This window comes from Artemia sp. Qi Xiang Cuo, chromosome 10 (genome assembly GCF_049724085.1).
Source record: "Artemia sp. Qi Xiang Cuo chromosome 10, ASM4972408v1, whole genome shotgun sequence".
NCBI lineage: Eukaryota > Metazoa > Arthropoda > Branchiopoda > Anostraca > Artemiidae > Artemia > Artemia sp. Qi Xiang Cuo.
In genome coordinates, this window is record NC_142803.1 from 2665863 (window position 1) to 2690163 (window position 24301).

General features: G+C 35.6%; 1 protein-coding gene across 1 annotated transcript in view; it reads left to right on the top strand.

Annotated features, from left to right (window-relative positions):
• Positions 1-24042, top strand: part of LOC148947356 (uncharacterized) — a 273633-nt gene extending 249591 nt beyond the window's left edge. The window contains exon 7 of the mRNA XM_089095775.1: positions 23881-24042. Within this exon, the coding sequence (XP_088951901.1) occupies positions 23881-24042 (162 nt within the window). The remainder of the gene's footprint in view (positions 1-23880) is intronic.
• The last annotated feature ends 259 nt before the right edge of the window (positions 24043-24301 follow it).

A 24301-nucleotide genomic window follows, 5' to 3' on the forward strand; every position in this document is an offset into this window, starting at 1 on the left:
TGATTTAGAAATTTAATTCAAGAAATTATGAAAAAATTCTCAGTAAGTAACAATTACTTTCATGAAGTCAACTCTAGGATACACAATACGGAAATTTCATAACTGTTTTTTTCTTTTTCTCTTTATCACAAACAATTTTCACTTAGCTACACGATGTAGAAATTTAATTCAAGAAATTATGAAAAAATTCCCAGTAAGTAACAATTTCTTTCTTGAAGTCTACTCTTGGATACACAATACGGAAATTTCATTCAAGAAATTATGAAAATATTTGTAAGTAAGTAACAAGCTCTTTATTGATTTCACCTCTTGAATATGCAGTACAGATACTTCATTCAAGAAACGCGATTAAAAACGTTTTGAAACTACATGCTATTTGCTTGCCTTTCCTGGCACCTTCCCAAATGAGCGGGGATTCCCCACCGGTTCCTACACATAGCAAAAAAGTGAGCAGTACGAAACCTCCACGTTTTCAACCAGACTGGTTTTTTAGCTAAATCTTTGGAAACAGCCTCTATTTCTGACCGTTTAAGTTTTGATGTTAAAAAGATTGGATGGTAACTACGCCGCCTCTCACGCCTCTTTTTTCCGAAATCGTGCAGTCAAAATTTGACACGACACACAAACAGAGTCATAGTGAGAGAGATATCCAAAAAGATGGGTTGATCTAGGTTCACTTAGAGTGGCGCGCCACTCTAACGTGGCGTGCTCACTTTTTTGCAATGTGTAGGAACCGGTGGGGAATCCCCGCTCATTTGGAAAGGTGCCAAGGAAAGGCAAGCAAATAGCATGTAGTTTCAAAACGTGTTTAATCGTGTTTCTCTAGTGAAGTATCTGTTCTGTATATTTAAGAGGTGAAATAAATAAAGAGCTTGTTACTTGCTTACAAATATTTTCATAATTTCTTGAATGAAATTTCCGTATAGTGTATCCAAGAGTAGACTTAAAGAAAGAAATTGCTACTTACTGGGAATCTTTTATAACTTCTTGAATTAAATTTCTATATCGTGTAGCTAAGTGAAAATTGTTTGTGATAAAGAGAAAAAGAAAAAAAAAGTTATGAAAGTTCAGGATTGTGTATCCTATACTTGACTTCATGAAAGATATTGTTTCTTACTGAGAATTTTTTCATAATTTCTTGAATTAAATTTCTACATCGTGTATCTAAGTGAAAGTTGTTTATGATAAAGAGAAAAAAAGTTACTTACTTGCAATTTTTTCATAATTTCTTGAATGAAGTATCTGTACTGTATATCCAAGATGTGAAATAAAAAAAAAGAGTTTGTTACTTACTTACAGATATATTAATAATTTATGGAATGAAATTTCCCTATTGTGTATCCAAGATTTGACTTCAAGAAATAAATAGTTACTTACTGAAAATTTATTCATAATTTCTTGAATTAAATTTCTACGTCGTATATCTAAGTTGTGAAAATAATTAAGAGTTTGTTACTTACCTAGAATTTTGTCATAAATTCTTGAACAAAATGTCGTTTCATTTATCCAGCAGGTGACTTCAAGAAAGAATTTGTTCCTTACTTACAATTTTTTCATAATTTCTTTAATGAAATTTCTGTATTGTGTATCCATGAGGTTGATTCAATAAAGATTTTCCTACTTACTTAAAATTTTTTTAGATTTTCATTAATTAACTTTATGATTTTTTTATACAAGTTTTTAATTCAGTAAATATTTTTTTACTTGATTAAAATTTTTTAAAAGTTTATTGATTGAAATATTCGTTTTCTTTATAAACTATATTACATAAAGAACTACACCGTTTACGTCCGCAATTTTTATCATAATTTCTTGAATTAAATTTATACGACGCGTGTATACATCTAGATAAAATTTAAGGAGATTTACGTATAGTGTATCCATAAGTTTAATTCAAGAAAGAAATTGCTACTTACTAAGATTTTTGTCATAATTTCTTGAATTAAATTTCTATATCGTGTAGCTAAGTGAAAATTGTTTGTGATAAAAACACAAGAAATTAAAACACAAGAGTCTAAGAAATTATTTGCGATTTTTTCATAATTTCTTGAATGAAGTATCTATACTGTGTATCCAAGAGGTGAAATCAAAAAGAGTTTGTTACTTACTTACAAATATTTTTATAATTTCTTGAATGAAATTTCCGTATTGTGCATCAACGAGATGACTTCAAGAAAGAAATTGTTACTTACTGAGAGTTTCTTCATAATTTCTTGAATAAAATTTCTAGATCGTATATCTAAGTCGTGAAAACAATTAAGAGTTTGTATCCAAGAGCTGAATTCAAGAAAAGATTTGTTGCTTACTTACTTACAATTTTTTTCATAGTTTCTTAAATGAAGTTTCTGCATTGTCTATCCAAGAGGTGACTTCAGGAAAGAGTTTGTTACTTGCTTACAATAGAACTATTCTAAAGAATAAAGACGGGTTAAGCTTAAAGATATTTATTGCTTAAATGTATTAACACACAGCCCAAAGAGACACACACAGCCCAAAGACACACAAACAGCCCAAAGAGACACACACAACACAAAGAGACACACACAGACCAAAAAGACTCAAAAAGACCAAAGAGACACAAACAGCCCAAAATGACACACACCGCCCAAAGAGACACACAGACCAAAGAGACACACACAGCTTCAAGAGACACAAACAGCTCAAAGAGACACAGACAGCCCAAAGAGAAACACAACCCAAAGAGACAAACACAGACCAAACAGACTCAAACAGCCCAAAGAGACACATACAGACCAAAAAGACTCAGACACCCCAAAAAAGCACAAAGAGACCCACATGGCTCCTAAGAAACACAAACAGCCGAAAGAAACACACAAAGAGCAAAATGACTCAAACAACCCAAAGAGACACAAATAGCCCAAAGAAACACAAACTGCCCAAAGAGACACACACGGGCTAAAGAGACACACACAGCCCGAAGAGACACACAAAGCCCAAAGAGACACATACAGACCAAAAAGATTCAAACACCCCAAAGAGACACACATAGCCCAAAGAGACACACAAGACTCCTATGAGAAACAAACAGTCAATATAACCTAACACATAAAAAAATGATTCAAACAGCCTGAAGAGACACTCATAGCCCACCGTACCGTCCGCCGCCCACTGAAACACAAACAGTACGAAAAGAAAAAAACCGCACAAAAAAAGACTAAAACTCACCCACTTGACAAAACCCTAGAAAAAATAGACAAACAGACCAACGAGACACACAGCCCAAAGAGACACACAAAGCCAAAATAAACAAACACAGCCAAAAGATACAAAAAGAGCCCAAATTTACACAAACTCACCAAAAGGAATCAAACACCCCAAAGATACACAAAAAAAGATCAAACTGACACAAACAGCCCAATGAGACACAAACCCCAAAGAGACAAACATAGCCAAAAGAGACACAAACAGCTCAAACAGACACACACAGCCCAAAGAGAAACACAACCCCAAGAGGCAAACACAGAACTACAGGACTCAAACAGCCCAAAGAGACACATACAGACTAAAGAGACTCAGACATTCCAAAATGACACACAGTATAATGAGACACATGCAACCGAAAGAGACACACACACATCCACAATAGAATCCCACAGATAAAACATAAACAAACAGTTCATAGAGAAATACACGGCCCAAAGAGACCCACACATCCAACAGAGAGACACACAAGGCCAACAACGACACAAACAACCAAAAGAGACATACACAGACCAAAGGGATTCAAACTGCCCAAAGAGACACACCGCCTAAAGAGACACACACAGCCCAAAGAGACACACACAGCACAAAGAGACAAAAAACGCCCATACAGACACATACACACCAAAAAGATTCAAACACCCCAAAGAGACACACATAGCACAAAGAGAGACGAATCGCCTTTAAGAGACACAAAAACTCAAAAGAAAGACACCCAGACTAAAAAGACTTAAACATCCCAAGAGACACAGACAGCTCAAAGAGATGCACGCAGGCCAAAGAGACGCACACATCCAACAGAGACACACAAAGCCCAAAATGACACAAAAAGCCAAAAAGTCCAAAACGATACAAACAGCCAAAAGAGGCACACACAGACCATAAAGATTCAAACTGCCCAAAGAGACACACAGCCTAAAGAGACACACACAGCCCAAATAGACACACACAGTCTAAAGAGACATACACACAGTCTTAAGAGACACACAAAGCCAAACGAGACACACACACCCCCCCAAAAGACACAAAAAACGCCCATACAGACACATACATACCAAAAAGATTCAAACACCCCAAAGAGACACACGTTGCCCAAAGAGACACACTTGGCCTCTAAGAGACATAAACAGCCAAAAGAAACACACACAGACCAAAATGACTCAAACATCCCAAGAGACACATACAACTCAAAGAGATGCAAGCGGCCCAAAGAGACGCATACATCCAACAGAGACACACAAAGCCCAAAACGACACAAACACCCAAAAGAGACACACACAGACCAAAAAGATTCAAACTGCCCAAAGAGACACACAGCCTAAAGAGACACACACAGTCCAAAGCTAGACACACCCACAGGATAAATAGACGCAAACAGTCCTAATCGACATACAAAGCCAAGAGACACACCCATCCCGCTACAAGAGACAAAAAACGCACAGACCTACACATACAGACCAACAGATTCAAACGCCCCAAATAGATACACATAGCCCAAAGTGACACACACGACCACTAATAGACACAAACAGCCAAAAGAAAGATACACATACCAAAATGACTCAAACAGCCCAAAAAGACACACAAACCACAAAGACACACACATATCCCAAATATACACAAGACAATAGATAAACAAGAAGACCAAAAACGAATCAAAAATCCCACAGATAAAAACAAAGATAAAATACAAAAAAAAACAAAAAATAGAAAAAAATCCAAAATAGAAGCAAACACACAACAGATACACAGACAGCACCCAGAGACACAAACAGCCAAAACACACAAACACAGAAAAAAAAGACTCAAACAGCCCAAAGATACACACAAACAGACCAAAAAGACTCAAACAGCTCAAAGAGACACACAGCCCAAAGAGACACACACACCCTCAAGAGACACAAACAGCTCAAAGAGACACAGACATGCCCCCCATGCAAACAACTCTGAGTGTATTCTACTATTCCTTAATTAGCAGCATCGTACATTTTGTTTAAATACTTATTTTTTCATTTTCCAGATTCAAGATTTTTATTTAATACAAATGAATAGATAAGCTGAAGTATTTAAAACGAGTCAACATAGAACTACGATCGCAATGAATGGTACTTGTTATATCTTCAAAATTGACTCCACTACCCCCTCTCCGACCCACTCCTGCCCCGCAGACCTGAGGGCACGAAGGGAACGTTAGATCCTATTTTAAATTGACAATACTTTTCAAATGTTACTTGTGTATTATACAGACCACATCGGAGAGGTAAAACTAGGTCAAGTAACAAATTACCTGAGTTAACAACCCCTTCGGAGTTACCATAACTGTTAATCAGTTTAATCCTTTTTTCTCCACCGTCATACAATCCAATCACTAATTAGAATCATTCACACTCCTATTATTCAAAACATTAATTAATATCTTTCATTGTCTACTTAAATTAAGTTATAGACAATACTTGTTTATAAAAACTGTAATAAAATAATTGATTATATTGGCAGCTAAACAAGACGTGCCGGTCATGTATACCGTGAATTAGAAATCCGGTAAATTGTGTCAGAAAAACTTGTCCTTCATAACACGTTATGCAAGGTCCAGAATAACACAGAAATTGCTATGGCTGTACGTAAATAACATAGAAATTGCTATAGCTTCAAGCAAATAACACCGGAAGGAACATAAAGGCTCCAAATAGCATAGGAAGGAACGTAAAGGCCCCCAAAATAGCATAGGAAGGAACATAAAGGCCCAGAATAGCACATGAAGGAACGTAAAGGCCCAGAATAACATTGAAATTGCTATATGTCTAGGCAAATCCAGAAGGCGCATTCTACTGAAACATTCTGGATATTAAGCTATCCCAGTTTTTTCTGGAATGACATTTCTCTCAGCAACCCCGCGTAAAAAACTTCCCGTTCCATTTCTGCTTAGAAGATACCCTCTCTTTTCATTTTATTTCGGTGAAACGGCTTTATGATAGATTATGTTCTGCCGGATACTGTCACCGAACACTGAGTGGCGTGTATTTTCAGTTTTCTCGGTGCTACTAAAAGTGTAGATTGGGTGTAATGGCGTTTCAATATTAAATCAGAAATTAAAAGTGTCATATCTTGGGAGATATATTTACCTTCAACATTCAACCCCTTCTAACAAAGGAAGGTTTGCCAATTTATTCAATCCGTTTTGTTTACCTTATTTTGTTTCATAAGATTTCCTGTATTTTTTTTCTAACTATCTTGCATCTGCAGTTCCAGGAATGTGAGGGCAGTAAGAGACCATGCCCCTCCTATGACTTTCAAAAATCGAAAAAGAAAGCCTTATGGATTTTTATTTTTATTTACTTTTTTTGTAATGGAGTAGATTGTCATCACATTAATAGGTACACAATCGTTAATATAAAATTTAAAATCGTTAAATTTCCTAAACATTAAGCTTTGGAGGTATTTCAAAGTTCCCAATTTATTTTTTTGGGGGGTGGGGTAGAGGGAGGATTTAGAGAAACCTCTAGAAATCAGAGAAAATGAAATCACTGAAGAAAAACCAGCCTGTACCTAAGTGGTTTTTGGGAGACATGTCACCGAAGTGCCCAATCTGACAATAAAATCGATTTAGGCATAAAATTTCCTACTAGATAAGCTGGTTATAATATAGTTTTGCAACCCATTTTGACGACTATAATTCAAAAGATGGTATGCCATACTAGGGACACACGCCTCGGGGCCGATGCGGGGCTACGGGACTCGGGGCCCACGCCCCCAAAACATTAGTTTTTTCCGCATTTCTCTAGACTCTTATTCAAATTGTCAAATACTACTATTACTTCTAAAAGCTTCCCACAGCTCCAAGCCGCCTGAAGCCAACACAGCTACTTACGCCCCTCCTCCATCCCAATCAATTATCAAATAGGATTTGTTTTTTTATTATTATTGGCTCCCCTTTCAAAAAAAAGACATGCATATCTGCCTGTGTTATAGAACAAAAAATTTGGTTGAAAGTGAAAAAACTGAAAAATGTAGCCTATTATTTTTTTTGAATTTTGTGAATATATTTTCTACTATTATCAATAAGCAACTTTTTGGTAAAAGGAAGATTATTTGGCGATCAAAAATTGAGTAGATTTATATTTAAACTTCCGATGTCTAACTATTTCTAAGAGTGAGGAGAGAGGACTTAACGTATTCTGGAAAAAGAAACCCCGCTAAATATCTTAAGAACTAAATAAGGTAGATGAAAACAGACTGAACAAATTGTTCTAGCTTACTTTGCTTGATTTTAGGGGATGTGAGGGCTTAGAAAACGCCAGATAACGTTGTTTGAATTAATAAAGCTGATCTGGAAGGATACGGTTGCAAATAGACAGTATTTGTACTTAGATATTTCCATGAAATGATTGTAATCATTTATAAGCCTTAATATGTGTCGTTTATGGTTTTAAAAAATTATGTGGCTCATTTTTTTATATCCACCTTTTTTATACCTACTTTCGCAAGTTTCAAAATTTTGCTCAATGTATTGTAGCCCATGGATGAGAGAGGAGATACCCTTTTCCCATTAAATGAGTTTTAAAACACAAATGTTAATACGTTGTAAGAAAATCAATAAATAAAAGCAATACATGTTGGCTCTGTTACATTTCAAGCATAATGTGAGCCACAAAAATGATAAAATTGTTTGATTTATTTATATTCATCGGGTAAAGTAAATACACGTAATGGAATTTCTCAAGTTCAGTTGACTTAATATGCACCATCATTTTCATTATCTGCACTGAATCAATAATAAAAAATTTTAATATGATTATTTTGTCCATCCATACTAAAAAGCTTGAAGCATTCTGAATATCAAGCTATCCCAGTTTTTTCTGGAATGACATTTCTCTCAGCAACCCCACGTAAAAAACTTCCCGTTCCAATTCTGCCTAGAAGATACCCTCTCTTTTCATTTTATTTCGGTGAAACGGCTTTATGATAGATTATGTTCTGCCGGATACTGTCACCGAACACTGAGTGGCGTGTATTTCCCTATGCTCTCTTTTTGTTCCCTTAGACTCCCTTTTCTTTTTATAATGTTTGCCCCCGCCAGCATGTCGGAAGTTTCTGACTCTTGGTATTCTGTCATATCATTTCCTTTTCAAAATAATTGGAAACTGTTCTATTTTGTCACGACCTATTCCTTCAAAAACTTGAATACGTGAACGAGTGTTGCCAGATGGGGAATATTTGCACCAATTTAGTGCTTTTTGGGGGTTGTTGCCTATTGAATTCTTCAAACTAGCTCAATTTAAAAACTTTTTGTTTCTGAAAAATTGCAGATTCGGTGCGTTTTCGGGTGTATGTACAATATTATATATGTGGTTTGGTATACCAGGCATCTAGTAATTCTACGATGAACTGGTTACCGAATTGTTGATAGGAATTAGCGCAGGAATTTATTTCAAGGGCCCAATGTTTCTTTCGGAGGAGGGGGTTGTAAAAACTGAAAAAAGTAATCTTTATTCTAAAAATACATGACATCATATGAAATTGTGTAAAAAGACTTCGGGAGGTGATGAAACCGAAGACCCCCCCCCTTCCACTACTTGATAGTAGAACATGAATTTAGTTAGTTGCAAAGTTTTATTAGATGATTCAGCTAGATAGTCATAAAACATTTTTTTTTAGTAGGTTTTAGTATTAAGACTTGATTATTTTTTCTTTTAAGTATTTTGACTCGAAAAATTTAGTGGTAAACCATTCGCTATATTCCTCATCAAACTATGGGCTTTCCTAAATCTTCTTTTTTGTTAAATCTTCCTAAATCTTCTTTTTTGTTACTGAGACAGCTGTGCTTCATTACGGGTTGAAAAACATAATCGGTACGAATAACAGGTGAAAATTCTAACGAACTGTCGTTTTACTCCGAATTCATTACCATGACCCGTATCCGTGGGTGCCAATTCACAAAATTTTTGGGAGGGAGGTCAAAATTTGCTTTCAAATTTATTGGGGGTGTTTATTTTTTTCTAAATGGAGATATTTAAAAAAAAGTATTTTCTGAAAATACCAAAAATGGTATTTTATTTTTAATCTAGCGAGTGGCGGGGGAGGGGGACGTCTCTCCCTAATTGGTTCCAAGAAAGGATTTACATGTTTTCATGTATTATTTTTTGTGTTTTAAAATGTTTGTGTTTTCATAAAAAGAGCAAGTAAAAAAAAGACGCACATACTTGATCTTGCCTCTCCAATAAGCTTGAAACTTTCAAATATCGTTTCTTGGGCCGAGGGATGGTCGCATTTATCTTGGAAGGGGAAGTCTGTGGTGAAATAGAATTCGAATAGCGAATTAATAGCGAATCAAACAGTTCGTGGCAATGTGAGCAAGTAAGCCAGCAAGTAAGCAAAGTAAGCAAGGACCAACTTGGCCCAATAGTAAACAAAACCCTAAAAAACGGAATTTTGATAACATAAGATATATCAAATGAGTTGGCTTTTTATGCTGATTCTAGTTATACAAAATTCATGAAGTTTAAGGTTACCCATCAAAAGCTTCGAGCCTGAGAAGATTTGCCTGATTTTTGAAAAATAGAAGAAACGCCCACAAAAAGTCAAGTGATCTTAGTGAAAGTCACACCATCAGATTCAGCATATCAGATAACCCTACTACAGAGGTTTCAAGCTCCTATCTGCAAAAATGTGGAATTTGTATTTTTTTTTTTTTTACCAGAAGAAAGATCATGAACGCCTGTTTATTTATTTGCTTTAGTTTTGCTTTGTTTTTTTGTTTTTTTTGGCGGTTTTTTTTTGTTTTCCCCATGTTTAATCGTATTGAACAAATGTTCCTAGAAGATCGGGAGAGTGCTCATTCGAACAGGAATTCAAAGTTCCTGTGCCCTCTTTTAAGTGACTAAAAAATGTTAGGGTATGACCTTCCAACCCCCCTGGGGAAAAGGCTGTAAGTGATGAAACTCGCCCTTTGTTTACATTTTGAATCTATTACTGGGAAGTAAACACACATTTTTTTGGGAGGAGGATTTTCCCGCGGAGAGTTTTCCATGGGGGTTTACTTTCCAGGGGGGATTTTTTCAGGATCTCTTTACGAAATTCTTTTTATTTGTCTTGTTGCCTCTTTGGCGACTCAATGTTACATGTGGAGATGTTCCGGAGGAATTGTCTGGGGGATTTTTTTGCAGGATTGAAATTCTCCGGGGATTTTTTTTCGCGGGGGAGGGGGTTCAGGGGAGAAACTCTGTGGTGAATTTCCTGCGGGAGAAACTTTCCATTGGGGAGAGGGGTTCTGGGAAAACTTTTCCACGGAGGATGGAGGTTACCCGGCATGATTTAAAAAATGATCAGGAACTAAAAGTCCTTTTTTCAAATGAAAGTATTTTAAGGAGAATTTTTCAGGCAGAATCACCCACAAGAAATTTTCCGGAGGGGTAGCAATTTTTAGTGAAAATGAAATTATCCGTGATAGAAATTGCTAGAGGAGGTATTTTACGCAGGAGGAACTTTTGACAGAGGAATTCATCGTGGGGAGGGATCTCCATGGAGGGAGAGGCGGGTTTCCCGGCATTATTTGAAAACGATCAGAAATTAACTTTAAAAAAAAGTTTTTCTCAACTGAAAGTAAGGAGCAACATTAAAACTTAAACAAACAGAGATTATCCCGTATATGAGGGGAAGTACCCCCTCCTTAACATCCCAGTCTTTACGCTAAAGTCTGACTTTTTGTTCCAATTCTTTAAGAACGACTCCTGAAACACAATGGCCGTTTAATTAGAATTAGAAGCTTTTTAAAAGTACTAAAAAACTTTAGCGTGAAGAGTGGGGTATTGAGGAGGGAACAGACCCCTCAAATGCGAAATAATTTCTGTTCGTTTTAAGCTTTAATGTTGCTCCCTGCTTTCAGTTGAAACAACTTGTTTTTTTAATTTAATTCTGAATAAAAGACAATTTCTCTTCGTATAGATAAAATAAATGCTGACACACTTCATTAATTATTCTTGTTATTATTTTTAAACAGAAAATACATACAGGATTGGAATATAGTACAGTAGCCTACAGGAAAAAGATTCAATATGGTAAAGAACATAATTTTGATTAATATTTCAAGTTTAAACTTTAAAAGTGGTGTGTAACAGAGTAGCTTATTCTTAATCCCGAGGAATCCCAAACTTTCCGTCACCTGGTTACTTGTCGAAGCGTCATGAGTGCTGCACAGTTCCGCCACGCGTAGCACAGTCCCTGCAACGCTTAATACAGTTCTACCATGCTTGGCATACTTTTGCCACGTGCCACCTAGTCTACGTAATTTCTCAAAGTTGGTACCCCCCCCTTCACTTTCTTACGTCATTATTTTTTATTTATTGTATTTTCAGGGTCGCTTCTGGTATAGCTGCAATCCCAGGTCCCCCTCCTTCTCTAATTCCTGGACACAGCTCTGGGCTGTGTACAAAAATTTGTTTTTTTTATTTTTTAAACGGGTTTTATGGACCAACTGTTGTCCTGTATAAGTATAGCCTACCCACGCATTATGAGACAGATGCTTGAATGTAGCGAAACTGAAGCGAATCTGAAAATTCGAATGTATAGTGTTTAGTTCAGCAACGGGGGCAAACTGTAGGCTACTGTGACGTAGTAAGATCGTTCCCACTCGGCAAATGGTCCATGGGCTGAAGTTTGTCCACCGTGGAACAACGGACAAGTCTGAAATCATCCAATTCAGCTCAAAGCGTTCCGCCATCCTTTGCTTGCAATTCCTTGAATTGTCTTGTAATTACAAAGGAGTATGTAATTTTGAGATTGGAATTATGTGTAACTGTATTTAATCACTTTGCCTTAGGATTTGTCTGATTACCTCCCTCAGCAAACATTTAATCCCAATCGGCAAATATAATCAGAAAAGGGATGCACCAAATTCAATAAACTCTCTTTGTCTTACCCAGTATATTGTTTGTATTGAACTCTGTAATGATAATCGGAACCAAAGACAGAAGGTATATAATACAGATGTCCAACTGACCTATACTATAATATTTAAGAAAGGGGGTAGATATTAGGCTAGTGGCGTCATATCGGGGGGGGGCGTTCAGGGGCCCCCTAGATTCCCCCTCCCCCCTTTTTTGGGTATTTTCATTCGAAGAATGGAAAAAATGACAAATTTGCCCTCTTCCTCCTTAGACTTTGAAAAATACATTTGGCCCCTCTAAATTTTCTTTAATTGAGGCCACCGTATTAGGTAGGCTATGCCTTGACGCTATTCTTGATGTATGGTACTGTATATATGGTACTGTATAGTATGTATATATGGTACTGTATAGTATGGTACTCTATGGTATATGGTACTAAACTGGTATGGTATTCAAGGAAATTCTTGTCAGATGACGTTAGGGAAAAGGGGCGTGGGAGGGAGAGTATTTACCATCCAATCTTTTTGTTCACTTAAAAAGGGCAGTAGAGCCCTTTTAATTTCCGTTCAAATAATCCCACTTCCAATCTTCTAGGACCATTGGGACCAAACCACCCCTAGGAAAAATAAATAGTAATACTAACACGCTCATTGGATTGGAAATTGAGAGGTCCAATGCCCTTTCAAATAGTCGAAAGTGATTGGAGGGCAACAATACCCCACCCCCCTCCACGCCTATCATTTTCCCAAACACTTACATTAAGACTACTACAAATGCGTCAGCTCTTTTTATAGCTTTGAATTTACAGATAAATAGATTCAGCGTGCTTAGCCAGAGTAGAGTTAGATATTAATAAAAGTACAATATTGTTGGCTGGTGGAAACCAATTTGGAAATAATATAGAAAAAAGAAGAGCTTTGGGTCCAGGATGCTTATATCTGAAATTAATCCTTACTTCGATTATTATTTTCTTATTATAAAAGTCATTTGTAACATCACCCTGTTGTCATTTCCCCTCCACGTTGAAGCGACGCTGAAAGTACTTTTGATTTCGTTTGTTTTGCAAAGTATATAGCCTGCGTATTATTTAACAGAATACGCATTATCTAGCATAACTTCCAAATCAAAAGTAAGTAGAAAAAAAAATATAGGCGAACAATCATCAAAATGAAGCTAAAACATGTGGCACAAAAAAGTTTAAGAAGGTTTAGCTACCCTTTGAAAGGATAATTGGTTTTGGGAACCAACACATTTTAAATTGTTTAAATTTTTACGGACAAAAGCGTTGTCAAATTCTACGAGTTTGTTTTTCTTATCTTCCAAGTGTAAAACTACCACAAATCACCATTAACAAATAAATCAAACCCAAAACTAACTGAAATTACGATAGATAGCCTAGTCAAACTCAAAACAAGCAAAAAGTAAAAGGAGTATGGGTGACAACACCCATGTCTTCTTCAGACCAGAAAATAATTTGCACTTTACTTAAAAAAAACAAAAACAAATAACCGTGTATTGTCAGTTTGGTAAACATTCCTTATAGTCTCAATGCTTCTGTATTTGTTAAAGTCAAAAAAGTGAAAACATTTAAAATGTATTTTGTTTTCAATAAAGCGCAAATTATGTTCTAGTCTTGAGGAGGTGTGGGGGTTGTCAGCCCTACTGATGCTAATTGTTGCTATTTTGAGTTTGAATAGGTTATTTGTTGTAATTTAAGTTGGTTTTGGGTTTAATTCATCTATTTATGGTGATTTGCTGTAGTTTTACGCTTGGAAAATTATATGAATTTATCTCTACTCATTTTTGACTTAATGAGGCTGTTAACTATTCTTTGACACACTTGTTTTGTGGAATTTTTTTATATTAATTTCCGTTCATTTTTTATTGACATAGTCTTTTTCATATAAAAAACATTTTTTATCCTTTTAATTTTTTTCTATTAGACTATAATTTTTACTTCGAAGATTATTTGACTTTATTTCTGCTCAGTTTTGGTTCAATGAGGCTCTTACTTTTCTTTAGAAAACTTATGTTTCCCATTAACAAATACTATCTGTAAGTAATTAAATAAAAAAAAGAAAAAACAAGTTTTTCAACTGAAAGTGAGGAGCAACCTCAAACCTTAAAACGAACTGAAATTATTACATATATGAAAGAGAGTGCCTCCTGCTCAAGACCTCGCTCTTTATGTCAAAGTTTTTTTTTATAGAATTTTAAAACAAAGCTTGTTCTAATTAAACGGCTATTGTGTTTCAGGAATCGTTCGTAAAGAATTTGGACAAAAAGTCAAAACTTTAGCGTAAAAAGCAAGATCTTGCGGAAGGGGCAACTCCTTTCATATACGTTATAATCTCTGTTCGTTTAAAGTTTTGATGTTGCTCCTTTCTTGCAGTTGAAAAAACTTGTCTTTTTTTAAAATTTAATTTCTGATCGTTTTTAAAAGGGGGAAAATGCAGAAATTCCCAGTATTCCGTTCAGTGGAAACAATTCTTATTATAGTGGCTTCATATTTCAGCTCATGGGCACTCTTGCAATGCAAGCAAAAGTTGACGGCATATTCTTACCGAAATTGTCCCTTATTAAGTTGTTTTCCTTGTGTTTTCTATAATTATACGAACTTCTTTGTATTCTAATAACTGAACTAATTACTAATAAACAAATTCATATTTAGGATCACCATAAAAAGCTGATTCTTTGACGGAATGTTGTCAATAGTTAGGCTCTTATACTTTCGTTATGGACAAGGATCGTTATTTACTTACCATTCATTACTATGAAGAATTTGATTATTTTTTTTTGCTCCAACCAAATCATATAGAAAAAATGTTTGTAAAAACTGGTTAAGGGTTACTCAGTCACAAATTAGCACTTATATTGTCCTTATTATGGGTCAAAATCTATTGGCAGGCAGCCAACAAGGGGGTAGAAAACATTTTTCCATGGTTTTTCCCTATTCTGCTATCCCTCCTTTGGTTTCCTTCTAATTACTTTATAGTTCCAAATTTCCTGGGGGGGGGGCTCCCCCCCCCCCTTGCCGCTGTCCATGGTATATTTGCATTAATTAGAATTCAAGTTTGGATAGTTTTAAGGTTAAGGTATCTATAAAAGAAAATCTCATTTACAAGTGTACAAATATGATTTGAAAACATTTTAGATTATAAATAGCAGTAGTAAAGATGCGTAACGGTCAGACAATTAGTATTATATATGAAAGTCAAATAACCGTAAACTATACTTGAATCAAAGGCTGTCTATTATGAATTAATCTCAGATTAAAAAGCGGAAATTAGATTTTTTAAGGTGCAACCTCTTTTTGGAAGGTGGTGTACTGACAGACTCCCGTAAAACGTTTAGCACTTATCTCCTAGGGGCTACAAACTCCACTATCTTGTGTATATCTTGGAGAACCACTTGTATCGCTGTATACTTCTCGTGATGTATGGAACTCTTCCCCCTTGTCGTACCTTCATGTGCCATGACTGAGCGCTTCAGCTAAGCGCAGCTCTCGCCACGTGGTAGACATGATTTTTTGAAAGTGGACGACCCCTTATTATTCCTTTTTGGTTTCCAATCATTTACATAAGCTAATATATGTTGACTTGTTTTCTAGTTTGGTATAAATTTAATGAGTGTTATGTAAACTATTACTGCGGGCTTCGAGGGATTCTGCACTTCCAAAATTATGTATACCCAATGGCGCACACCTTGCTCTGTGGAAGGGTTGCATTTGTTCTTGGGAGAGTCACAGGGCGGCGAAACAAGTTGACCTCCAACACGTACACCTGATAGCAGAGAACGGGCGACCCATTGACTTCTGCAATTAATACTGAAGTTCGTGTTGTTCGTTAAATTTTACAGGAGTGCTTGGAATTCTTTTTAATGGATTTAATTATTAAAGCGATTTTCATATCAAAAGATTGAAAATGTGTACGTTTGTGCGGACCAAGCACGTTCTCTAGGGGGTTTTACTCCCCACCCAAAATATCATGAATATTACTGGTGCCATAATTTTCTTTCGGGTTTTTCCTTACTAACGAGGGGGCGCCCATATTCAGAAATAACGTACGCCAGGTGGCGCGTGTCAAGCGTGGTGTAAGTTTGCCAATCACAGAGCAAGTGTATGGAAACAATGCCAAGCGTGGTGGAACTGTGTGGTATATGTGGTGTTCCACCATGTGGCGGGATGTACGAGGGCAGACATAAATATCATTTGAAATTTAACTTTTATTTCTAGGTCATTTCTTACCCATTGCCCTAAAATGTCATTAAATTACGTGGACCTAAGAAGGAATGATAGTTAGTGGGAACATGGCCGTATCCGGGAGGAGCGTTTATTACCAGTTTTGAAACCCATTCCCCAAAGTTTTTCTCCGAAATATTTTTCGGATTTATACATTGGTCTTAAAGTGCATGTAAAAGACCCTTAACTGCCCCCACCCCCGCTTCTTGAATAAAATTCTCTTTTAAGGCCCTTTCCCAGAAAAAAATTCTTGGATGTGGCCCTGACCAATAGTACATTTTTACTATTGCATAACCAGGAAACTTATCTTAAAAAATGCAAAAATTGTCTCAAGTTGGTCATACAATTAAGTTGGTCAGTTGGAATACAGGTAGTAAAAAAACTTATTTTGCACCATTAGACAAAGTTCACGGGGGATCAAGTCCTTCCTATTATTCTCCATGACCACACTGCCTTTTCTATGACGAAAACAATAAGAATTACAAATAGGGATAGGTCCTTTTATTAGACAGTGAAACGAAAATATAAAACAAAGACTCTATAATAGGCTCTTATAGAGTCTTTGTTTTATATTTTCGTTTCACTGTCTAATAAAAGGACCTATCCCTATTTGGAATTCTTATTGTTTTCGTCAAGTCCTTCTTCGCTTTTTTGGCATCCCTTCGAACAAAAATCTTTTTGGTAACCCTCCCCCTCACACACAAATTAAAATCTTGGCTTTGGCCCTGACTGGGACTTAAAACCGATACGGGCTTATCATTTCCTTGAAGATTTAGGGCCCAAAATTATCGCCCAAATTGTGGCTTCCACAGCTTTCCAAGCAAATACACTAGAAATTCCCTGACGCATAATTCACTAACATGTAAACATACTGACTAAATGTTGCCCACCAGGCTCTTATTTTGCCTTTGCTATTGGCTTATGATTATGTAAAAAATTTGAAGGAGTCCATTTTGACAAACATTCTGATCCGAATATCACGAATTTTGACATATTCAGTTTCGTGTGACTTTAGCATCATTAAAAAGTACATTTTCTTCCATTGCAGAGAATCATAACCTCAAAACTTTGCTATGTGTCACTTAAACTCAATATCCAGGTATGCATGGGATAAATCTTATTATGTCTGGCTTTACGTTTATTGTTTATATTTAGAAGGGTGTAGTGCTGGGGGGGAAGAGGATTTAAAAAATCAGGCTATTTCATGAAAAATTTAAAAATGCCTTAAAATGTCAATAGATCGAGGAGTACTTCGAAATAAGAGGTTCAAAGCAATTCCATTTCTAACCCTTACAATGCACAAAGTCCTGTTTCCACACCAAGAGGTATCTATGAATTAACTTTTTTGAGGCATGAAATAAGGCCCACATCCAGGAAGACATGTTCAATTAACATCTCTTTATGAACCGTAGCCTACACATCTTAGATTTGTGTAAGGATATTAAGATCTTTTCATCTTTGTAGTTACTTGTATTTTATATCAGGCACGTACTTAGGGAAAAAGGGCCTTGAGGCCTGTCCCCCAAATCCTTGATATTGTTAAATATTTTGGCATTTCGTATTTTAGACAATTTAACCTAGTGGTATACGTAATATTTTTAAATAGAAATATTGCTACATTTTTTTTTTTCAAAAATCCAATTTCAAAATAGAACTTAGACATACGCAATAGTAAAAATTAATTATTAATTTTTGTAAAATAGTAAACAAATTAAATAGTAAAAATTAAATAGTAAATTAAATAGTTTTAACAGTTTACTATTTAATTAAAAAAAAGTAAATTGTAAAAAGTAAATAGTAAAAATTAAAATAGTAAAACAGTATGTCTAATGCGCAATTTGACATACGCATGCCTTGTTCTTGTGGTTATGTTATTTGACTTTTTTTTTTTTATTATAAAAAAGTATAGTTTGAAGCGATGAGACACCTTTAAGTAGTGGTTCTCAAATTTGTTTAGACACTGTACCCCTCTTTACCCACAGAAAATTTTAGGTACCCCTTCTCAGTCACCGGTACTAAGTAAACATTAGCTAAAATATAAATAAAATTGCCAGTCATAGCGTTAAAGGGTTGTTTTATTTTTTGTTGGCTGGCCACGTACCCCCTAAAAATGTTGCGTACCCCCAAGGGGTGTGCATACCACAGTTTGAGAATCACTGCCTTAAAGGATCAACTCATCTCGCCCATCATAAACTCCTATAGTTTTTGCGGCCAAACTATTCATAATTGAATGCTCAAATTAATTATAACTGCACAACAATTAATTGAAGATTATATATTTTATATTTTAAACTAGCCTCTTGTCAGTTTTTCGAACTGTTGGCACACTCAAGATCCCCTTTCAGTTTTTTTCAGAATTTTAAAGATATATCATTTGAGTAATTTGGAAGCTTTGGGAGTTCCCTGTGGTAATGGAAAAATTCGCTATGGGCAATTTTTCTTTGATTACGGTCAGCCGACGCTGAGGCTTGCAAATGATTTAATGTATCGAATGGCCTTAGGTTTTCAAAAGCTCTGATTAATCATACCCCCCCCCCCCCGAAAAAAAAACAGAAATACCAGCGTATGTGCTTGCTTTATATATTAGCAGAGGTCAATAAATGTAAGTCCAACGGACCAGAATCACAGTAAAAAAAAAGGGTTTACTTATGAACAAGCAAAGAATTGATTAATAAAAAAAAAACACCGTCAAAATAAACCAATGGAGTTAATGCACACTTTTTAACATGGAAGTATAGGACAGTATCAGAGGCCGAATTCAGTTTGAAGGGGAGCTACCGGAATGGAGCCCCCCTTCCTCAGCCCCCGTTGTCCGACTTGTGAGAAATTAATAAAAATGCATATAAATAAATCTGTGGTGCGTTTTTTAAATTTATTTTGTAGCCATCCCCCACCCCCTGAAAAAATTCCACCCCCCCCCCAAAAAAAAATGGATACGGCCTTATACCTGAATATCTCTTTTTCTCTTTGCGTGCAGGATATCCCAAAGGACACATTTTATTTTAGTTTAGAACTTCTAGGCCCCTTTTCAATTTAATGATTTTTTTACACTACGCGATAGAACCTTTCACACTAGCATGATTTAAGACTTAACGGAAATTTACGTAATCTTACGGAGCGTAATTTCGTAATTTCAAGGACCATACTGACTTTCCATGACAATAAATAAAATTTCGTATAGGGATAAAACCCTTATAATAGACAGTGTTTCACAAAGAGTGACAGAATTTCACAAAAAATACCAGATATTTCAGTCACATATGCATATGTGACCGACATATCTGGTATTTTTTGTGAAATTTTTTTGTGAAATTCTGGTATTTTTTGTGAAATTCTGGTATTTTTGTGAATTTTTTTTTGTCAAAATTCAGTTGCAGCAACAAAATAGAATTTCTGGATTAGTGATTCGATCGTTTTCTAGAAAGACCTTAGCCCTTGACAGGGACGTATCCATTACAAAAGAATTTTTCCATGGGGGGGGGGGTACTAAAATAAAACTTTGAAAAACGCATCAAAGATCGGTTTATATTCATTTTTTACGTTTTGACGAGTCGCACAAAAGTTTTTGTTAGGAGGGGGGAGGGGTCAAACGCCCTTAAGCCCCCCCCCAGGTATGGCCTTGCCCTTGATCGGAGCTTGAATCTCTATTTTCATTCCGCACTTTTATTTTTTTCAATAGCTTGCTTATCATGATTGTGATGAATTTAAACACAGATTATGATTATTTTTATCAATTTTTAGGTTAGCGTAGTGGAAGGACTTGTTCAGGTGTTGAAACACTTAGAAGTTGGTATAGGAAATTACCTGCGTTGTGTGAGAGCCGCGTAAGTCAAACTCACAGCTTCATTTGTGGCAATTATAGTACGGCGTTTTTGGCAATGTGGCATATCCTCATTTGTGGCATTTATTTTTGTATAAATTAGTTTTTAGTTGGAGGGACTCTTGTTTTCTGCCTCCCAGGACCCTTCTTTTCACTTGAAGGCGAAAGAGTAGCCATTGTCTATAAACGTCTAAATTTATTTTACTAAATTTTACTAAATTTATTGCAGGAAACCGTGTTTATTTTTAATCTTTCTCCAGGTTACAAGTACAGTGAACTTTTTGTCTTTGACCCGAATAAAAAAACTAAGAAAAGGATAGCGAAAACCGTTGGTTAGAATAGTTGTTGTAACTTTATTCACAGACAGTAGCAGCATAATCTGGTTGAATGCCAGTGAGAGGAAGTAGCTATGTATTTGATTATGATTGTATCGCAAATAACTAGTCTTATTTGAAAATTTGTGGGATTTAATACCAGTAATTTTGAAGGCTTGTTCCAATATAACTGAGACAATGTCAGTACCATGAATACAGGGGCTTGCCCAGGGGTGGGCTAGACCTTGTGGTCTTTGAAATTTTATGATCAGCAGAACATAGATCATTAGAGCGCTTAGTCCGGAAGAACAGTAAAAAGTAAAATAAATAAAAAAGTAAGATTTGAGCTCCTAACATAAATAAAACGAAAAAGGTGAACTAGAAAAATTGACTTATATTATAGCCCAACCTACTGAAAAATAAAATAACTAAAAGACAAAAAAAAACACTGCTCATCATTTCTGGAAGTGCCATCCATTGTTTAGTCTTTTGCCTCTCACGCCTCTGGCTAGCGCGTAGGCTACACATAGGGGTTTTTTGTACTAGGCCCCCTGAAATCTCAGGTATATTGGAATTTTAATAGCAATTTTCTATGTTTTTTCGTAGTTTGAATCCTTTTAAGCTACAGTGATGACAGTAATCAAATATGGCTCTTAAGCATGGGCGCTTCGAAAAGCGGATGAAGATTTGCTAGATGTATTCCAAAAAAATTGCTTAAAGATTGTTCTGGGTATCCGGATGACTGACCGTATTTCAAACAATAGGCTGTACGAAAATGTGGTTCAATATCGCTCTCTAGGGCTATAATGAAAGAAAGGTTGAGATGGCTAGGGCACGTTGTGCGGATGGAGGATGACAGATTGCCGAAGATTGTTCTTTTCGACCAACCGTCTAGGGCTAAACGGAAAGCAGGTCGTCCTCGTCTGGGGTGGAAGGAAGTCATAAAGAAAGATTTAAAGGAAATGGAACTTCCTGGGTGGGTGTAAAAAGGGAGGCTTTGAATAGATTGGTATGGAGGAGGAACGTGCGTAGCTGTGTTGACCTCAGGCGGCTTGGTGCTGTGGTGAGTTGTCAGTAGTAGTAGTAGTATCATATCACCTTACACACAAAAAAAAATTATAAGGCCGAGTATGTCGTTCTCTTCTGATTCGGAGTAGAGTTAGAAAATCTGTTTCTACAGCTGGCAATGTTTTATTTATTTTTTTTTTTATTAAGTGAGTAGCTTCCTGGTTTTATTTACTGTTAAAATTTACTGTTTTTATTCTTCTTTTGATCGGTTATGTTTTCCTAAGAAATTTCTAGGAGGACTTGAAGGGATTGTAAGTACTTCTGTACCAGACGTAATTTGCATAGCGACGTAACTTAGTCGTTTTCCCTTAAGAAATATTAGCGGGTTCTCCGTAATCACACGTCGTTATTTGCACAGTCGGGTCGCTTGGTCGTTTTTCCTTGACAAATGTTACTGGGTTCTATAAAAAAAAATGTAAAACTTTATGAAAGAACGAAAAGTAAGTTTGTTGTATTTGAAGGATTCAGTCTATTGATTCAGATGAAATGAAGTCACGCAAAATGGTCATTGGGTAAAACTCGAGACTACTTTGTGGGTTTAATCAATCACATTGTAAAATTGTTTTCGAGTCTTCTCAGTTATTAGTATATTACGTATTGGCGTGTCACAACCATTTTGTAGTGAATTTCTGATTTTCCACTATTGTTCATTGCCAGTCTTTGAGAGATTTCCGAGCCAATGCGAGTTGAAATTCAGGCTGAGTTTTAGTTGTGGGAAGCTTGAAGCTCAATGCACTTTCTGATCAGTACGAACGCCATCAGTTTCGTATCTTCGTTATTTCTTTAATCAGTCATGGAAACATCTGGGTCATGCTGAGTTGATCGAACAAACTCATATCGAGTCAGGGAAAGCTCGAAGCAGTGTCACCTCATAATCAGTCCAAACCCTGGTTACTTGTTTTCATTAATCATTCTCTATTTTAATTCTCTTCTTAACAAAATTTAAGGTTAATCTAGATTATAAGCTTCAACGTTTGTTTATTTACGTTCTAGGATATGGTCCATAAGTGTAACTAGGGTAGGATTTTCTTTGTCCCAAGATTTGTTTATGGGAAATTTGGGCCTAAACGCTTCTTCTATTGGATATATATATATATATATATATATATATATATATATATATATATATATATATATATATATATATATATATATATATATATATATATATATATATATATATATATATATATATATATATATATATATATATATATATATATATATATATATATTTAATGGGGTTAAATCAAATAAGAAAAATCTCTCAAAATACAAAAACGGGACGAGTTCAGAACAGGATTTCGTCCATACTGGATTTTTTTTCTTAGGTGTAAGCAGCGTTTCTTGCCTGTTTTTTTTTTTTTTTTATTTATTTCAAAATAAAAGTGTGATATTGGTAATGACCGGACAATTATGTTTCACCGTTGGCGTTAATGATCCTAAAAAATCCTTTGAAGATTTAAGATCCTTAAGAGATTGACCATAAAATATTTTTTTTATTTTGTCATGTTTACATTTATAAAGCAGGCAGAGGCTTCTCACGGCTATTCTAGGGATATTGTATTGGTTTTCTAATATTTTTTGCCGTTCATTCATATAAGAGTTTGCCTTCATTTAAGCGCATGTACTGCGGTATCGAAAAAGGAAGCAGTTGTCTGCTTTTGGACTCTGCCCTACGTTTGAATTTGACCCACTCTTTTTTTGTTGTTCCTAATTTCATTTTTTGCTCTATAATTCTTTTTCTCAGATCTTGATACTCATGTTCTAAAATTGAAACTATTTTGGTCCCTTCATCAAAGGCCGTACCCAGAATTTTTTTTCGGAGGGGGGTTTTACTCACAGATTTTTTTTTCGGGGAGGGGGGGGGGGGGTTACACAAAAAAAAACTCAAAAAACGCGTACAAAATTTTTTTTATATTCATTTTGTTACATTTTTACGAGTCAAAAAAAAATTTCGGGAGCGTTTCAAATCTCCCCCCTCTGGGTACAGCCTTGCCTCCATCCCTTGTAATCTTTTCTCGTAACGCGCAACAGCTGGTCAGAAGTGAAGAACTTTTTTGCATCCCGATTTAAAATAAAACTATTTAACAAATTATAGTTAGTATATTAAGTTAGTGATTTAACTGAAATCTAGAAAATAATTTGCTCGTCTTCATTAAAGTATATTTTGCTAAAACTATTGAAGCTAACCGAAAGTGGAGAAATAGAATTTCCATTTTTTTTATTTACTATTGACAATCGTTTTCATGTCTTGCTTATAAATCTTAGATTTTCCCTACTGGTTCCTGTTTCATATATTGGCTGAAGCTGAATATATTCTTCTATTTCCAGAAACGTCTTCAGGAAGCACATGGCCGATTAGCACGGTTGGAACTTGAAAATAGAACCCTTCATGCGAAGATCCAGCATTCGACCGACACATCCGTAAGTTTTATGCTGTTAAAGTTACCATGTGAACATTTTTTCCTAATAGGGATTTTCTTTTCTTCTTAAAAATGAACATGATTTTTAATCAAATCTCGTTTCTAATGTGAGAAACTCGTCTCGAGAAACGAGACCATATCTCGTTTCTCGTTTCTCTCGTTCTTTTGAACCGGTCAGGAGAAGTCAAATATAATTAAAATAAATGAAAATTTTAAAAAGTGCTAGGAAGGCAGATTGTAGGGAAAATCGTAAAATCACTGGAATTTAGCATTCGGTTCTGAGCCCTCCGACTAAAGGTCCTCGTACTTACAGTTATAAAAGAATTATC